The 18,302-nt window shown below is 40.6% G+C and overlaps 1 protein-coding gene across 1 annotated transcript in view; it reads right to left on the bottom strand.

Moving 5' to 3' along the window:
* Positions 1–18,302, bottom strand: part of MARCHF11 (membrane associated ring-CH-type finger 11) — a 93,666-nt gene that overhangs the window by 27,611 nt on the left and 47,753 nt on the right. Inside the window, exon 2 of the mRNA XM_073676641.1 lies at positions 2,381–2,536. Coding sequence (XP_073532742.1) covers positions 2,381–2,536 — 156 coding nt within the window. The remainder of the gene's footprint in view (positions 1–2,380; positions 2,537–18,302) is intronic.

Genomic DNA, 18,302 nt, shown 5'->3' with positions numbered 1-18,302 from the left:
CACCCCATCTTGACTGAAAAAAACAGAAATGTAGAAATTTTTGCAAATTTATTTAACAAGAAAAACTGAAATATCACATGGTCATAAGTATTCAGACCCTTTGATCAGTATTGAGTAGAAGCACCCTTTTGAGCTAGTACAGCCACGAGTCTTTTTGGGAATGATGCAACAAGTTTTTTACACCTGGATTTGGGGATCCTCTGCCATTCTTCCTTGCAGATCCTCTCCAGTTCCATCAGGTTGGATGGTGAACATTGGTGGACAGCTATTTTCAGGTCTCCAGAGATGCTCAATTGGGTTTAGGTCAGGGTTCTGGCTGGGCCAGTCAATAATGGTCACAGAGTTGTTCTGAAGCCACTCCTTTGTTATTTTAGCTGTGTGCTTAGGGTCATTGTCTTGTTGAAAGGTGAACCTTCAGCCAAGTCTGAGGTCCAGAGCACTCTGGAAGAGGTTTTCATCCAGGATATCTCTGTACTTGGCCGCATTCATGTTTCCTTCAATTGCAACCACTCGTCCTGTCCCTGCAGCTGAACAACACCCCCATAGCATGATGCTGCCACCACCATGTTTCACTGTTGGGATTGTATTGGGCAGGTGATGAGCAGTGCCTGGTTTTCTCCACACATACCGCTTAGAATTATCACCAAAAAGTTCTATCTTCATCTCATCAGACCAGAGAATCGTATTTCTCATAGTCTGGGAGTCCTTCAAGTGTTTTTGAGCAAACTCTATGCAGGCTTTCATATGTCTTGCACTGAGGAGAGGCTTCCATCAGGCCACTCTGCCATAAAGGCCCGACTGGTGAAGGGCTGCAGTGATAGTTGACTTTGTGGAACTTTCTCTCATCTCCCTACTGCATCTCTGGAGCTCAGCCACAGTGATCTTGGGGTTCTTCTTTACCTCTCTCTCTCCAAGGCTCTTCTCCCACGATTGCTCAGTTTGACTGGACGCCCAGGTCTAGGAAGACTTCTGGTGGTCCCAAACTTCTTCCATTTAAGGATTATGGAGGCCACTGTGCTCTTAGGAACCTTGAGCATTGCAGAAATTCTTTTGTAAGTTTGGCCAGATCTGTGCCTCGCCACAATTCTGTCTCTGAGCTCCTTGGGCAGTTCCTTTGAGCTCATGATTCTCATTTGGTCTGACATGCACTGTGAGCTGTGAGGTCTTATATAGACAGGTGTGTGCCTTTCCAAATCAAGTCCTATCAGTTTAATTAAACACAGCTGGACTCCAATGAAGGTGTAGAACCATCTCAAGGAGGATCACAAGGAAATGGACAGCATGTGACTTAAATATGAGTGTCTAAGCAAAGGGTCTGAATACTTATGACCATGTGATATTTCAGTTTTTCTTTTTTAATAAATTTGCAAAAAATTCTACATTTCTGTTTTTTTCAGTTAAGATGGGGTGCAGAGTGTACTTTAATGAGAAAAAAATAAACTTTTTAGAATTTACCAAATGGCTGCAATGAAACAAAGAGTGAAAAATTTAAAGGGGTCTGAATACTTTCCGTACCCACTGTATGTCTTGCATTGGTGACCTGTGTTCATGCTTCTGTGGTGGAAGCAAAGCTGAACTTTGGGATCCTGAAAAACGCACCAAAACCTGTGTTTTTGGTGAAGCTTCTTTCCTGCCAAGAGATTAGGTTTTACTGCAGAAAAAACACGCTGAAAAAACACCTAGTGTGAATATAGTCTTATTCTCTCGGCAGCCTCTGGCTTGCAGTCATCAGAGCGGTGCAGAGAGCTGTTACAATCACTGATCACTACACAGTGAGCTTGCTGTAATCACTCCCCAACACTTTGATTGACAGCCGGCTCTGAAGGGTGCAAGTGCAGCGTGTATGCAGCGCAGACTGTGAAAGTGCTGGGAGAGGGGCGGGAGAGGTGAGTTACAGCAGCAGTCACTGTGTACTGAGCAGTGACTGTAACAGCTCCCTGCATCACCCCAATGACTGGAAGGGAGTGGCTGCAGAGAGAAAAAACTTAATTTTCGCCCTGTAACCGCAGCTGCAGTAAGACAGCTACACAGGATTTAAATGTTATTTACCTGCAGATTACACTTATATCTGCAGGTAAGTAGCACTTCTGGACATGACAGGTTTCCTTTAAGGTATCCTTTAAACCTATGCATTCTTTAACTGGATACCATTGTTTGGAATAGTGCAGTCTACTACTATGCTATTCCATAACTTTTTATTTACAGACCAGATGGACACCCTTTTTTCCCTCTGGATAGAAGACTAGGTCCACATTTAGCATGTAATTCAGGAGATTTCTTATAAGAAAGGGGCATTCTAAGCAGACCATAAATAAGCAACATTTCTACTGTCTGGAAGATAACATACAGAGTAAATATACGCATTGTGGAGATTTCCTACCTGACATGGTTTCTTCATTTTAATTGCTATGACATGATATCTATAGCAACACAGCTCACAGGTCCACGATCCTCGTTCGCTAATCCATTTTAATAGGCAGAGCTGATGGGTATATCTCACAGATCCATCACAGCGACAAGGATTGAGTAACTCACCCTGGAATGACAATCAGCAAGAAATCAATATGGCTGGTAGGTTATGTGAGCATGTATGAAAAAAGGAACAATGTTTCACAGAGGGAAAAAAAGGTCTGTGATTGAAATAAGATATTCTCCATACATGTGAAAGTGGCTTTCCCGCTAATAACTTTTATGGCATGTCAATAAGTCATGGATGAATGAATGTAGATCAGTTTACCATGATTGGTGAGGAGCAGGTGAAAGGGTTAAAGAGGTTGTCCGGTTGCAAACTTTTCCCCTATGAAGTGTCCATCATGCCATAACAACTTTCTTATTTATGTTACTAATTTAGCCCAGTATGGGGATTGTCTCCGGCAGTCTCCAACTGACTTGGGTGAGGTCATGGCTACATCTCATGTGGCTCCATGCCTCCTGAGCACTGGCCAGTAGGCAAAATGTCAGCAGTGACTTCCCTAACCTCGACAGTTCACTGGCATCATAGCAGTGCGCATGTGCGGACCCACCACACAGTTCCCAGGTTCACCCATGTGAATGAAATTGTGTACAGGGGAAGACAAAGCCTAAGAGGGGCTTCACATTTTGCCTCAGGTCTTTACCTTCTACTCCCCGTAACTGTGATAGTTACAGTTCTCTCCTCGGTATACTGGAAGGAATAGGTTATCGCCACTAATAATATAGAACATATTATTAAGTATATTCTTTACGCCTGGCGCACTGTGCGAAGGGTGTGCCATTGTTTGCCCGACAGCAGTGGGTGCCAGCCAACCTGAATGGGAATCATAAATATGGAAGTTGGCCGAAACACTACATTTATTTACACCAGAAAACTGCCATGAAAATGTTAATACTCTAACACATTCTCCTAAGAAAATTATTTTACAGCTGGCACTTTCCACAGGCTTTTGCCTCTTTAAAAAGTTACAAAAAACATAGTTTCTATTTTACTCTGCGCTTGCCACTGTTAAAAAGTGGATGTATTCTTGTTGTGGTTAGCTATGCAAATAAGGTTTAAGCCACATTTATAAATTGAGAATTTATAAAAAGACATAAACTCATTCCAGTTGGGAGGTGGAGAAAAAGATGGAAAATTGGCAATAATCATATTATATAGCACTGTGTACTTACAATTGCTCATTTTGCCTTTCTACCCAGTTAATTCTTCTGTTTATCATTAGGTCTATGACATGACATGATTAATAACTAACTAGCTGAATCCTCCTAAGCTCTATTTAGAAACAGGAGCTCAATTTTCCCTGCATGAGACATGAGTCACTGCAAAAGTCCCTGGCAGGGGAGAGGAGGGAGCAGCTGGGTCAGGAGTTGAAGCGGGGAATGATAAATGCAGGGAAAAGGGACTTCCTGTTTCTACACAGAGCAGGGAAAAGAGATAAATTAGCTGGGTAGAAAGACAAAATGAGAAACTGTAAGTAGACATTGCTATATAATAGGACGACTGCAATAATATTAAGAGGAGAAAACTTTGATGGGAGTGCATCTTTAAGAAAAATACTGCTAAACATTAAACTTACATTTATACAACTAAAGCTTTGAAGTTGGTGAAAGTAAATTCTTCAGGACTAGTGTTGATCGAGCAGTGAAGTGCTCGGTATTCGAATTGAGCACGTCGGACGCTCAGACGTGCTCGACTTGAGTAGAGAGCATAATGTAAGTGAATGGCAAACTCGAGCATTTTTCTGGAGGACGGAAAAATTTTCTTTGTCTCTGCGCCAGGCTTAGATAATTCACTTACGGGGATTCGAGCACTCGAGCACCATGTGATACTCCGCACTGCTCGCTAATCGTGCCAACTAGATAGGGGCGGCCTCTCTCAATGCAAGTGTATTGAGTGAGGCCGGACACAGTCTAGTCTGAATGTGGCCAGAAGTATGCAAATAACATACTTGTGAACAAGTTGTGATCACATGATGACCGCCTACTCTGCCTGTGCCAATACCAGAGAATACTCACAGTATGCACAATGTGAGGATTCACAAGTCTGCAGTCACATAGGATGACTGCAGACTTGTAGCCTGAGGCACGACAACCCCTTTACACAATCTTCTTGTTTATACTTTAACCCCCCAAAGCTGCTGTGAGCTGGTACATGCAAGCAGTCCTTCAGCCCTGGTGATCGGAAATATGAAGAGACCATTATAAAACAGGGCTGGCTCCAAAGACATCTAGTGAAATGTAAAAACAGAGCCACAGCAGCATTACTATATCACCGTAGCATACAAACTGCTTCCATTGGCCTTATGTCAACTCTTAACAGAAAGGAAATTGCTAGCTAAATGTTGTCACTTTCACGAATACAGAGGTTAATTCTTAATTGACCCTATGCCAGATTTCTGGCAATAGGAAAATCACAAATAGTGTTGTAAATTATAGTGCAAATCTGATTGCCTGCCTCAAGAGATGCACCTGATTTATTAAAAAGGTGACCCTCTTAATAAATGAGCCATCTTACTGCAGCAGGAATATATTAATAACAGCATGAAAAAACACAGAGCTTAATACATTCCCTCCACAATATTATTATATGAATCAATGCTGATTCTCACATTATATAAAAAAAAATATATATATATTATATATATATATATATAAAATACGTAATTGTGCCAACTTTTTAGTGTATTCACTCAACTCCATGTTTATCAAATGTCGCACCTTAATGATAAATTTGGCACAAATTAAGCCCCAGTACACTTCCAGGAGCCTGAGACCCATGTGTCAAATGTAGCAAGTACATACAGCATTTTTGCTGAAATTGTCACTTTTATGCAAGTGAATAATGGTTACAACATAAATGTATTTGGTTTACACTTTTTTAAGGCAGCTATGACCTTTCTAGAAAATTAGACTGCAAAAGTAAAAGATCAAAATGACAAATAATTGCCATGCTTTACACCACAAGGTTAACCACGACCCATTTTCTCATCATTTAAAAATTTTGGCATAGAAACTAAAAATGGTGCATGAAAATTTTTTGGAGAAAAGTGTCACAAACCCCACTGCCTTTTTAGACTAATAGATACACAGTAATAGGTCCAGGTAAACAGCAGGTACTCTAAATCAATTGGTCAGAATTACTGAGACTGTTTCATTTTTAGACAGAGTAACCTTAGAGTGGATAGTGTTAAAATGCACCAAAATTATACTTCTTGCTGCAGGATAAATTTGGGGCATCTTTACTATTACGGCCTAAGTTTCCACTATTACTATTACATAGTGGAAAAAATTTTGCTAAGAATTTTCGTTTCTTATAGTGCATCAATTTGGAACCAGAGATACAAGAAAATTGTTATATCTATACGGCACCACTTCTGCATTTTTCACTGACTCCTGGTTTTGACTTACAAATACTGATCATGTGAACATGGCCTTATAGAGAGCATCCAAGCTGGGGCAGGAAAATGCCAGCTATGTGCCCTTACCTCTTTCAATAACCACATAACCTTTCCTAAAGGCTCCTGAATACCTTTTTCTTACAATTTTTTTTTTGTCTGTGCGGTACATTGTTTTTTTTAATTCTTTCTTTACGTTCCTGGAATATTATGTCATGTAAAGCGCCATGGGAGTTTAGGTATATAATAATAATGCCCTAATGTATGTATTAGTCATTATGATGCCGAAGAATTGGGAAATAATATAAATCTGAATTTGAATATATTAAAAACAGTATAGTTAGAAAATAGGCACAGGATAAAATTGTTTGCTTTTTTATCAAACACAGAGATTTTATGCACTAAAAGTCTTTAACAACTCAACACATACAAAGCCTGTTTATAACCACTAATTAAAACAAATAGCCCAAACAGTGGATATGTTCTAAACATAAGTGTATTTTCTCGCTCATTATGGCCCCTGGGAAATTACAAACACGTCCAGAGTACTCTAAAAGCCATTAACTGGTTGGTAAGGTACGTTCTCTGGCCATCTGCTCTTTAACATGAAGGGAAAATGCTGTGATAGATAAAAGAAGCCAAGAAACAGCCATGTAAACACCAGTATGGAAAGATATTGGTAAATCCCCATTAAACAGATGTAGACATCCAGTGGATGAATTACCCACTTAGATAGGAGATCAGTAGGAGGAACGTCACAGGAAGCCGGCAGTACATTATGGTAAATCACCCAGTACAACCACCTGGCTAACAATGTGTACATCACTGACCAGAAACATAAGGGACAGAAACATCACAAGGCAGAATACCAACAGAAAAGGCTGAAAGCAAAATATAGCTTCTGTAAGGGATCTGTGGAAGAAAACAATGTGGTCCAAAACAGCGCCACTCTTGTCTATGGCCTGTATATGGTATTACATCTCAGCCCATTCACTTATATTACTCACAGGGAAATTACAAAGCGCTCAACACAGCTGTAGTATAAATAAAAAGAAAAAATGCTGCTTGTGTGAACAGGATTAGATGATTCACAGTTACAAAACTGCAAAAAAAAAGCAGCAAGCCATAGGGTCTTATAGGGGGCCACATGGAATACAATTGTTTATTAACCCTGTACTGTGATATAACTGCAAGCCTTATATTTTAGCTTTTTGACAATGTTCATCGCCACTAATTTGTGAAATTACTGTACTTGAACTGTGAAATGAGTGTCCATCACCTGCTGTGACATCACTGTGTCCATCACCTGCTGTGACATCACTGTGTCCATCACCTGCTGTGACATCACTTATATTTATTAGCTGTGTGCTGTGACATCACTGTGTTCATCACCTGCTGTGACATCACTTATATTTATTAGTGTGTGCTGTGACATTACTGTGTTTATTACCGGCTGTGACATCACTTATATTTATTAGCTGTGTGCTATGACATCACTTTGTCCATCACCTGCTGTGACATCACTTATATTTATTAGCTGTGTGCTGTGACATCACTGTGTCCATCACCTGCTGTGACAATTATATTTATTAGCTTTGTGCTATGACATCACTTTGTCCATCACCTGCTGTGACATCACTTATATTTATTAGCTGTGTGCTGTGACATCACTTTGTCCATCACCTGCTGTGACATCACTTATATTTATTAGCTGTGTGCTGTGACATCACTTTGTCCATCACCTGCTGTGACATCACTAATATTTATTAGCTGTGTGCTGTGACATCACTTTGTCCATCACCTGCTGTGACATCACTTATATTTATTAGCTGTGTGCTGTGACATCACTGTGTTCATCACCTGCTGTGACATCACTTATATTTATTAGCTGTGTGCTGTGACATCACTGTGTCCATCACCTGCTGTGACATCACTTATATTTATTAGCTGTGTGCTGTGACATCACTGTGTCCATCACCTGCTGTGACATCACTTATATTTATTAGCTGTGTGCTGTGACATCACTGTGTTCATCACCTGCTGTGACATCACTTATATTTATTAGCTGTGTGCTATGACATCACTGTGTTCATCACCTGCTGTGACATCACTTATATTTATTAGCTGTGTGCTATGACATCACTGTGTCCATCACCTGCTGTGACATCACTTATATTTATTAGCTGTGTGCTGTGACATCACTGTGTCCATCACCTGCTGTGACATCACTTATATTTATTAGTGTGTGCTATGACATCACTGTGTCCATCACCTGCTGTGACATTACTGTGTTCATCACCTGCTGTGACATCACTTATATTTATTAGCTGTGTGCTGTGACATTACTGTGTTCATCACCTGCTGTGACATCACTTATATTTTTTAGCTGTGTGCTATGACATCACTGTGTCCATCACCTGCTGTGACATCACTTATATTTATTAGCTGTGTGCTGTGACATCACTATATGCAATATTCTTGCGTGTTATGGTATTGCATTTATTATTCCGGTGCTGTGACATCAGCGTGGTACTTTTCCTACAATACTATGCCCTACGACCTCACTATATTTTTCGTACTGTTTTCTTTTCCTGACATGTTACTTCTCTTTAGTACTACCTCTGTATGGTGACCTCATCTTTGCATCCATGTGCTACTTAATACCTCTTGATTATTTTAAATAGCTGTTTAGAGGGTGATATCTAATGACTATTATCATTGATACACTACTGTATAAAAGTTTCCTTTCTTACTTTTCAAGTTTCCAAAATAAATTATTCATTACAACGTTTCCAAGTGGTGACTCAAAACTAAACCCAGGTGAACAAAGCAGCTCTCTACTCATGTATAATAAAGGGAGTCTGTCAGCAGATTTCTCCCAATGTGTGGTCCCCCGAGGCCCAGCAAGTGTCAAAACTACACCCCTCCAATGCCTCTGCATTGTTATTCATGGATGAGCAGGACACAATGACATTGCACAGTGCTAGGGCATCAATCAATGCCAAAGGGGAGGAGTTAGAGAGTTTATTGGCCATAGCCAGAGCACTGGCATAGTTTGGGAATGACAATTGGGTGCTTGCCACAGAATTTACTTAATGCTTAAAAGTTATTTTTTCTGCAACAATTGGTCGTTTAGCACATAAACGACTTGTTTTCATGTCTTTAATTGTATTACCTCACAAGGACTGATTTACAGGGGAGAAATCTGCTGAAATCTGTTTTAGGCTGTGTGCCCACGTAGCGTTTTTCAAGCGTTTTTGATGTGGAATTTCCGCAGCGGAAACGCTTGTAAAACGCTTGGTAACCCGCACCCCATGGTCCCCATGGTCCCCAATGGGATTCCGCAAGTTCTATGCAAATGCTGCGGATTTTTCCGCAGCGTTTATGCTGCGTTCAAAAATCCGCAGCATGTCATTTAATTTTGCGTTTCCGCAAGCGGAATTGCCTTTGTCCAATGCATAAAAAACGCAAGGCAATTCCGCATGTGGAAAACGCGTGATAAACGCGCGAAAAATGCGCGATAAACGTGTGCGGAATTCCGCATGCGTTTTTCCGGGAGAGGACTTGCATTTATGAAGCAGAAATTTTCTGCTTCATAAATGCAACGTGGGCACATAGCCTTAAGCAAGCCCCTCACTCCCTTCAACATTTACTAATGAAGTGCATCTCATCAAAGATTTTCCAGCATGTCTAAATGCCTGAACATATTAGCCCAATTGACCAGGTTGACCCATACTTTGAGCCAGGCTTGGACTGGCCCACAGGAGAACAGGGGAATCCTCTGGTGGGCCCCTGTGCAAGAGTGACCATATGAGCAGTACTTGGCACAATATACTTGAATCATTATGTACAGATAAAGGCAGCATCTTATTCATTTAACAATCTACCAGTTCATTGTTATATACATTTGTGATTGAGGGTAATGTCACATTTGCATGTAGCTAAAAAATGGGGCCCTGGAGTTAGTTAATGGTGGGCCCTTGACACCCCAATCCGACACTGCTTTGAACTGATGTGATGTATCTCAGATGCTTTGACTTCAATGTGTATGGAGTTAATCGGATTGGGAATATGCGTAAATCCATGTTTTTTAGTGTTGAACTGATAGGGAGGGTATAAAATGGCAGTTATAAAGGATAGTAAGATGTAATTTTCCATTGTCGCTATACAGGATGAGACCTTCTCTACCTTAGTACTATTATATTATATATTGGAGTCATATATATATATTTTTAACATATCATCTTTATGTGAATCCTATTAATATATTAATTTCACTCTCTAGAACATTGGTGTATGGTTATCCTATACCTAGCTGATATAAACCTGCACTTATAAAAATTAGGAATCAGTGCTTCCCACGATTAATCTCTCCTTTTTAATTCATCATAATGCTACATTTTAATTCTTTATTTAATGTTTTCAAAATTTCCAATGCAAATCAAGCAAGCATGAAGAAACAGTAATAACCGTACAACGCCATGGCTAACAATAGACGCAGTGCAAAAGAATAAGGCATCCATCATTATACACATGGAATATACAACTGTGAAGTTTTGGATCAGCCATGTCTATTATCTGGTCTCCGCACATAAACAACGTACAGGCTTCATACAACTACCTGCCACAGCAGAGAAATATACAAAAGAAAGGAAGACACAAAACCATAGAAAAAGAGTCTAACCAGTGCTAGGCAGAAAAGAGAAGGAGCCCTGAACTAAGATTCATGGGATCCACTCTATGGGGTCCTGCAGCAATGTGGTGAGCGCCTCCATTCTCATAAAATCATTCATAGGGTTACTGAGTTGACTTCCAGTGAGCTGGCATATTTGATAGGGCATCACTGATAGAATAAATGGTTTTCCTGTATGTACTCAACAGGAGGTCATAAACAAGTATGGCTGGAGTAAGATGCACCTGAGTCGCATGCCACTTAATGAATTAGGCCCATCTTACAAGTGTCGTCGCCTCCTGCAGAAATGTACTCCAGTCAGGGACTTTTCATTAATTATTTTTTGGCAGCTACTTGTGTGAAAATGTCAAAAGTCACAAAATTTTTGAACAACTTCCAAGTAGCACAAAAATTTTGCGATATTTGAAGATGTTTTATGCCAGAATAGTGGTGTAAATACCTACATGAATAGGGGATTACATGTACCTTTTTTCCAAATGTCAAAGATCTTTGGGCAGTTACAAAATATGTGTAATAAAGAGCACTCTGCAGAACTGCATCGCCAACACAAGGCAGAAACAAAAGGGAAAATCTTATGAAGTTTTCAGGGGACATATAACCACCTAAGCCAGGGGTCTCAAATACACGGCCTCGGGACCACATGCAGCCCGAGACTGTCGTCTGCAGCCAGTGGGTCATCCTCGAGGAAGCAGAGAGCAGGTTGAAAGAGGAGCAAGCCAATGCCCCTTTGACATCACCCCGGACCAGTTTATTGGAGCAGAGCTGTTATTTTACAACACTGTTGGATCCTAAGGGATAGGTGAATATGGAGAAAAGGATTTCTTTTAACCCCTTTCCAACATCTGCCATACATGTACGGTGCACCGGGAGGTGACGTCCTGCAAGCCACAGTAAATGTACGGAGCAATGATGGCTCCAGCTCACCAGCAGAACTGGCACCATCATCTGAGGGCATCAGCTGTATGTCACAGCTGGCACCCTGCCACAATGGCCAAATAATGGCCACTTAGTCCTTACATACTGCTGTCAATAGTGACAGCGGTATCTAGGTTATTTTAGGCCTTTGAGGCTTTAAACCTATACTCTACAATTGTGGGGTGGCAGTAGTTGCCATCACAACCCAGTGCCAAGTAATGGTCTTTGGGTCAACAAACTACGGTGGCCTATAAGGCCCGGCAATAAGTAGAGTCTAACAGGTGAAGTGTCAGTGTAAAACTGACAAATCTATTAGCCTGCAGTACAAAAGTATTGCGGGATATAAGATCAGTGATCTAATACAGCCCTAGGTCATCTATATAACCATGCAGGTCATAGAAAGTTGAATAAAATGTTATCTTGATATCTTCAATATGTTAATGAGCTGTTAAGGTCTATGGGCCGGACACAGATCTCCCTGAGAATCTGTCTCCAGAGCTTATTTTATATGAAAGGAGGTGTTACCAGTGTGAGACATGTAGATCAGGAGAGCAGACTGTCAGCCATTACATGTCTCACTCTGATAACACCTCCTTTCATATAAAATAAGCTCTGGAGACAGATTCTCAGGGAGATCAGTGTCTGGCCCATAGATCTTAACAGCTCATTAACATATTAAGAAAAATGTGGATTTCTCTGGAATAAGACATCAGATTGCAGATATAATTGTATTATTTTATTCAGCTTCCTATGACCTGCATGCCCATATAGGCATATGAGGGTTGATCCTTCTGACAGATCTCCTTTAGGTTTTTCATGCAGCATTCACCTAATTAAAACTATTGTGTTATCTGGCTCTTGATATCACAAATACCGTAGCTAATTTTTCTGATGCAAAGCACGGCCAGCCAATTATTTTCCCTGCCATGGCCAGCGCAGGGAAAATGTAGCATTACATTGTGGGCATTTAGATGAAGGGCCATCTAAAAGGAGATCATTACTAGATTCACATGTTTGATGTCCAAATTCTCTAAAAGGGCATATAGATGATGGTTGATTTTTTGGAGTCAATTCCATTATTCATGTCTTCAACTCAAGATTAAACGGATTGTCTGGCCTTGGGGTAGAAGTCTACTGTCACTCTTTGTGACTGCAGACTTGTGAACCCTCACAGTGCGCGCATGCTGTGCTGTGAGGATTCTCCAGTGCCGGGAGCGGACGGTCATGGGCAATATGCATACTTCCAGCCACATTCTGACAAGTGGTGTCCAGCATTACTCAATACACATGCATTGAGCAAGGCTGTGTACGTCTAGTCGGCACATGATCATATGTATTCAAATCGCATACTTTCGTTCACGCGCCTGACGCTAGCACTGTTGAGGATTCATAAGTCTGAAGTCACATAGAGTGACTGCAGACTTGTACCCTAAGGTAGGACATCCATTTTAAACTAAAGGCCTACTCATAAGAGCCAATAACTGAGAACGAGTGTTCACTAAATTACTTTGTATATAGCTGATCAGAAGTAATTTTAAAGGCAATGTGCACTGAATGATCTATACTAGAATGCTCAATGCCCATAGGGTGCCATTGTTCTCAACAGAACGAGTCCTGTTTACATAGGACATTGAACCGGAGAGAACAATGATCTTTTACTTTCCGCAAAAGATCATTTCACTCGAAGAATGAGCGTTTTGCTTGTTCATTAGTTGATCGGCATCCTATTCACACAGCACGTAATTGTGAAATGAGCGTTTTTAACAATGCTCATTCACAATTATCTTGCAATGTAAATGCCCCTTTAGAATAACCAATGGTTAAAATACCATGACTGCACTTGTGCATTGTACCGTAACTGTATTTGCAGTAGATGACTTGAGCATAAATACATCTTACATAGAAAGGCTGAGATCCTTATTTTATCTATTATCATGCCCACATGACAGGCATCTCAACCGAATGCAAGAAGCAAAAAATGCCCAGTCATTCTGATTGACTTCACCGAAGACATTGGGAATCACTCCAGAGTACAAATCTAATTTCTAAGGAATAAATCTTAGCAGACAGCAAAATGCATTAAGCTAATGCCTAATCATTACCCGTGTTTGAGTCTCTATTGTGCTTTATTAGGGGGCCAAGAATCTATTTGGTCTGTGCTTCTAAAATGAACTTTACCTGTGAAGGAGCCAGTGATGTAACAACCTGAGGCGAGAAGTCAGAAAATGCACTGTAAGGGGTTGTGCCCTTTCAGAAAAGCTTTTCCTGTATGCTCCGTTAGTAGTAAAAACACAAACCACGCCGTATTCACCCTCCCTGGGTCCAGTGATGAATCTCCACTGCTGCTCCCAGTGTCTGTCATTGTATGCAGCGCCAATATCTCATCGGTAGTACTGCAGCAGATAACTGAGCTCGGCAGCTCTGCTGATGTAGACGGCATGGGCCGTTAAGAGCCACTGATTGGCTGCAGCATTGTCGATGTGACTTTAACGCTGCAGACAACAGCAGACACCAAGAGCAGTGGCAGAAACTCAGCGCTGGACCCAGGAAGGATAAGCAACGTACAGTCTGTTTTTATACTACTATTGCACCTTATAGGAAAACTTTTCTGAAAGTGTGATGACCCCCTTTAAGGGCCCCATACATATTAAGAGGAAAGTTGTTGATATTGAAAGATTTAGGCAAAAGCGACTGTTCGTTGGGTAAAGACTTATTAATGAACGATCATTTTAGCCGACCTATCAGTGAAGTCTGCCATGTTTGATAACAACTGCTGATCAGCAGGATTTCTAGCGGCGGATAGTTGTAGTTTCGGGGAATGATGGGACAACCCTTTAAAAGGCATGTAAAAACCAGACATTGTTGGAAGCATTGTGCTGCAATTACACATATTGAGATATCATGAGGCTCAAATATATGAAATTATTGCTGCTTTCAATTATATTCCATTACTATTATGTGTTAAGAGATTTGAGGAGGCAAAGCCTACTGCTCAGAATTAATCGTCTTCATCATGAAGAATATACACATAGCCCTTAATAACACAGTAGAGAGTACATGAAGGCTTTCAAAATGGCCATCAAACTTAGGATGGCTGCAAGTAACGGCCATATTTTATTTCACAGCCCACCCTTTATACCAACTTATATGTACTGTAGATGAAACCCCTGTCCATGATGCCAGTGCTTGGACCACCAAAGGTTCCCTTCTTCCTTCTACTATAACAAGGAGTAATATTTCTTAATAGTTCTGACTGAGACTATGTGGAGAGGTAGAAGAAGCGCTTCTGCCCCACTTTTCCCCAAACATAGGAAGACAACCTCTGTACAGTTCATGCAGCCACTTTAAGCTGTAGCAGCAGGATCTTCAAGCCAATAGATCTTTATTGGAAGCGATAAGTAAAGTAATAATATAAATGTGTATTACATTCACCTGAGAACTGCGATTTTATATCAGATAAATATGTTTATAGTATTTTCATTTCCTCTGAAGCTCGGGGAATGTGAATTCATCAAAGCATGAAAGCAATAATGGATCACAGTGAAGACTCTTCTATGTCACATCAAAGTAAGATGAATCTTCATTTATAGGACAAGTACATAACTTATCTACAGTATCAAGAAAAGTAAGGTTGATCGGCACATCCAAAAAAAATAGATAAAATCTTCAAATTTTATTCCATAAGTAGCAAACAATTAAGATCCACATGCTGGTGATAGAAAAAACACTCTGACGCGTTTCCGGCGCTGTGTGCGCCCTTAGTCATAGAGAGTGTTTTTTCTATCTCCAGCATGTGGATTTTAATTGTTTGCTACTCATATCTATCTATCTATCTATCTATCTATCTATCTATCTATCTATCTATAAAAGACATAGGCAGCACTCCATAGTCCTATGGAGTGCTGCCTTTGTCTTTTATGGATATACTAAGGTTTGGTTATGCCTGAAAGGCATTTATTTTGCACCCAATTGATTCATTTAGATACTACTGGTGCTGCACCTATATATTTTTTCTATCTATCTATCTATCTCTGTCTCGTTGGACCTATCCATTTATCTATGTATATCTCTGTATCGGTCTCTGTACCTATCTATCCATTACTCTGTGTGACTGCAGACTTATGCATCCCCCCAGCACACGCACTGTGTGCGGTGGGGATTCGCTGGTTTCTGAGCCAGGACCAGAGGGTATGAATGCGTTATAGTCCAGTGGACGCGGCTTCAGAAAGCTTGAGAAAGGTTCATTTGAACCAAAACTTCGCCACGCCACATGGGCTCAATAAAGTCAACTTGCTTTTGGTAAATATCGGAGTGCTACCTGCCTTTTTTATTTCTATCTATGTGTCTATCTGTGTTCCTGTATCTAATTGCATCTATCAGTCTCTATCTATCTGTAAATATTTATTTATCAATGTACATATTATCTATATCTACTGTATCTACGGTGGCTCAGTGGTTAGCATGCAGCCTTGCAGCGCTGGGGTCCTGGGTTGAATTCCCACCAAGGACAACATCTGCAAGGAGTTTGTATGTTCTCCCCGTGGGTTTCCTCTTATTTCTCCAGTTTCCTCCCACTCTCTAAAGACATCCTGATAGGGAATGTAGATTGTGGCGACAGTGATGATAATGTCTGTAAAGCGCTGCGGAATACAATGGCGCTATATAAGCAAAGCATAATAAGTAAATCTATCTGTCCATTATCTGTCTCTCTGTACCTATCTCCTTATCTATCAGTGTACATATTATATCTATCTACAGTATCTTTAGAAGAGAAACGGAAAGATATGATCTCTGAAAATAACACACTGACAATATAATACTTCATGACCCAGACAATACTGAAGTGACACAACATAAAGTGCACAGAGAAGCAAATGTCAGTGAGGGGAATAAGCCCCACCGTGGGGCGTACGCAGTGTGAGAAATATCCACATACCAGTATAACTTATTCCAACATAAAGTTACACGTAACTATCTACCAAACCCATGGCAACTGGGAATGTATAGATTAATGGGGCCGTACAAAGTTTCTTATATATCACTGGGGCAATAAATTCAGTATGAAAGTGTTAATAGAAAGTATTTCCCCTGTAAGATCTAGATGTGGAAGTGCTGTGGTTAGCTAAGCCTTAGGAGACCCAGAGGCAATGCTGGTTTGGTGAGCTGTCCCTGGTGCTGATTCTCCTCCCTAAGACAGATATTTCACATAAGCCCATATACACAGTGTGCAGAATTATTAGGCCAATGAGTATTTTGATCACTTCGATACTTTTTATACATGGTTGTCCTACTCCAAGCTGCATAGGCTTGAGAGCCAACTACCAATGAAGTAAATCTGGTGATGTGCATCTCTGTAATGAGGAGGGGTGTTGACTAATGACATCAATACCCTATATAAGGTGTGCTTAATCTTTAGGCAACTTTCTTTCCTTTGGCAAAATGGGTCAGAAGAGAGATTTGACGGGCTCTGAAAAGTCCAAAATTGTGAGATGTCTTGCAGAGGGATGCAGCAGTCTTGAAATTTCCAAACTTTTGAAGCGTGATCACCGAAAAATCAAGCGTTTCCTGGCAAATAGCCAACAGGGTTGCAAGAAGCGTGTTGGCCAAAAAAGGTGCTAAATAACTGCCCACGAATTGAGGAAAATCAAGCGTGAAGCCGCCAAGATGCCATTCGCCACCAGTTTTGCCATATTTCAGAGCTGCAACGTTACTGGAGTATCAAAAAGCACAAGGTGTGCTATACTCAGGGACATGGCCAAGGTAAGGAAGACTGAAAAACGACCACCTTTGAACAAGAAACATAAGATAAAACATCAAGAATGGGCCAAGAAATATCTTAAGACTGATTTTTCAAAGGTTTTATGGACTGATGAAATGAGAGTGACTCTTGATGGGCCAGATGGATGGGCCAGAGGCTGGATCAGTAAAGGGCAGAGAGCTCCACTCCGACTCAGACGCCAGCAAGGTGGAGGTGAGGTACTGGTATGGGCTGCTATCATCAAAGATGAACTTGTTTCGGGTTGAGGATGGAGTGAAGCTCAACTCCAAGACCTACTGCCAGTTTCTGGAAGACAACTTCTTCAAGCAGTGGTACAGGAAGAAGTTGGTATCGTTCAAGAAAAACATGATTTTCATGCAGGACAATGCTCCATCACATGCATCCAACTACTCCACAGCGTGGCTGGCCAGTAAAGGTCTAAAAGAAAAAAAAATAATGACATGACCCCCTTGTTCACCTGATCTGAACCCCATAGAGAACCTGTGGTCCATCATAAAATGTGAGATCTACAGGGTGGGAAAACAGTACACCTCTCGGAACAGTGTCTGGGATGCTGTGATGGCTGCTACACGCAATGTTAATCGAAAACAGATCAAGCAACTGACAGAATCTATGGATGGAAGGCTGTTGAGTGTCATCATAAAGAAAGGTGGCTATACTGATCACTAATTTTTTGGGGTTTTTGTTTTTGCATGTCAGAAATGTTTATTTCTAAATTTTGTGCACTGATATTGGTTTACCTGGTGAAAATAAACAAGCGAGATGGGATTATATTTGGTTTTTATTAAGTTGCCTAATAATTCTACACAGTAATAGTTACCTGCACAAACAGATATCCTCCTAAGATAGCCAAATCCAAAAAACCCACTCCAACTTTCAAAAATATTAAGCTTGGATATTTGAGTCTTTTGGGTTGATTGAGAACATAGTTGTTGATCAATAATAAAAATAATCCTCTAAAATACAACTTGCCTAATAATTCTGCACACAGTGTAGACTCTGATCAGACGTGTCTACACAACTGCAAACGGACAGGTCCAACAGTGAT

The sequence above is a fragment of the Phyllobates terribilis genome, unplaced genomic scaffold (genome assembly GCF_046119375.1).
Source record: "Phyllobates terribilis strain yellow unplaced genomic scaffold, ASM4611937v1 Scaffold_4__5_contigs__length_816908805, whole genome shotgun sequence".
Lineage (NCBI taxonomy): Eukaryota > Metazoa > Chordata > Amphibia > Anura > Dendrobatidae > Phyllobates > Phyllobates terribilis.
Note: the sequence above shows the minus strand (reverse complement) of the source record. Positions and strands in the feature narration are given on the sequence as shown.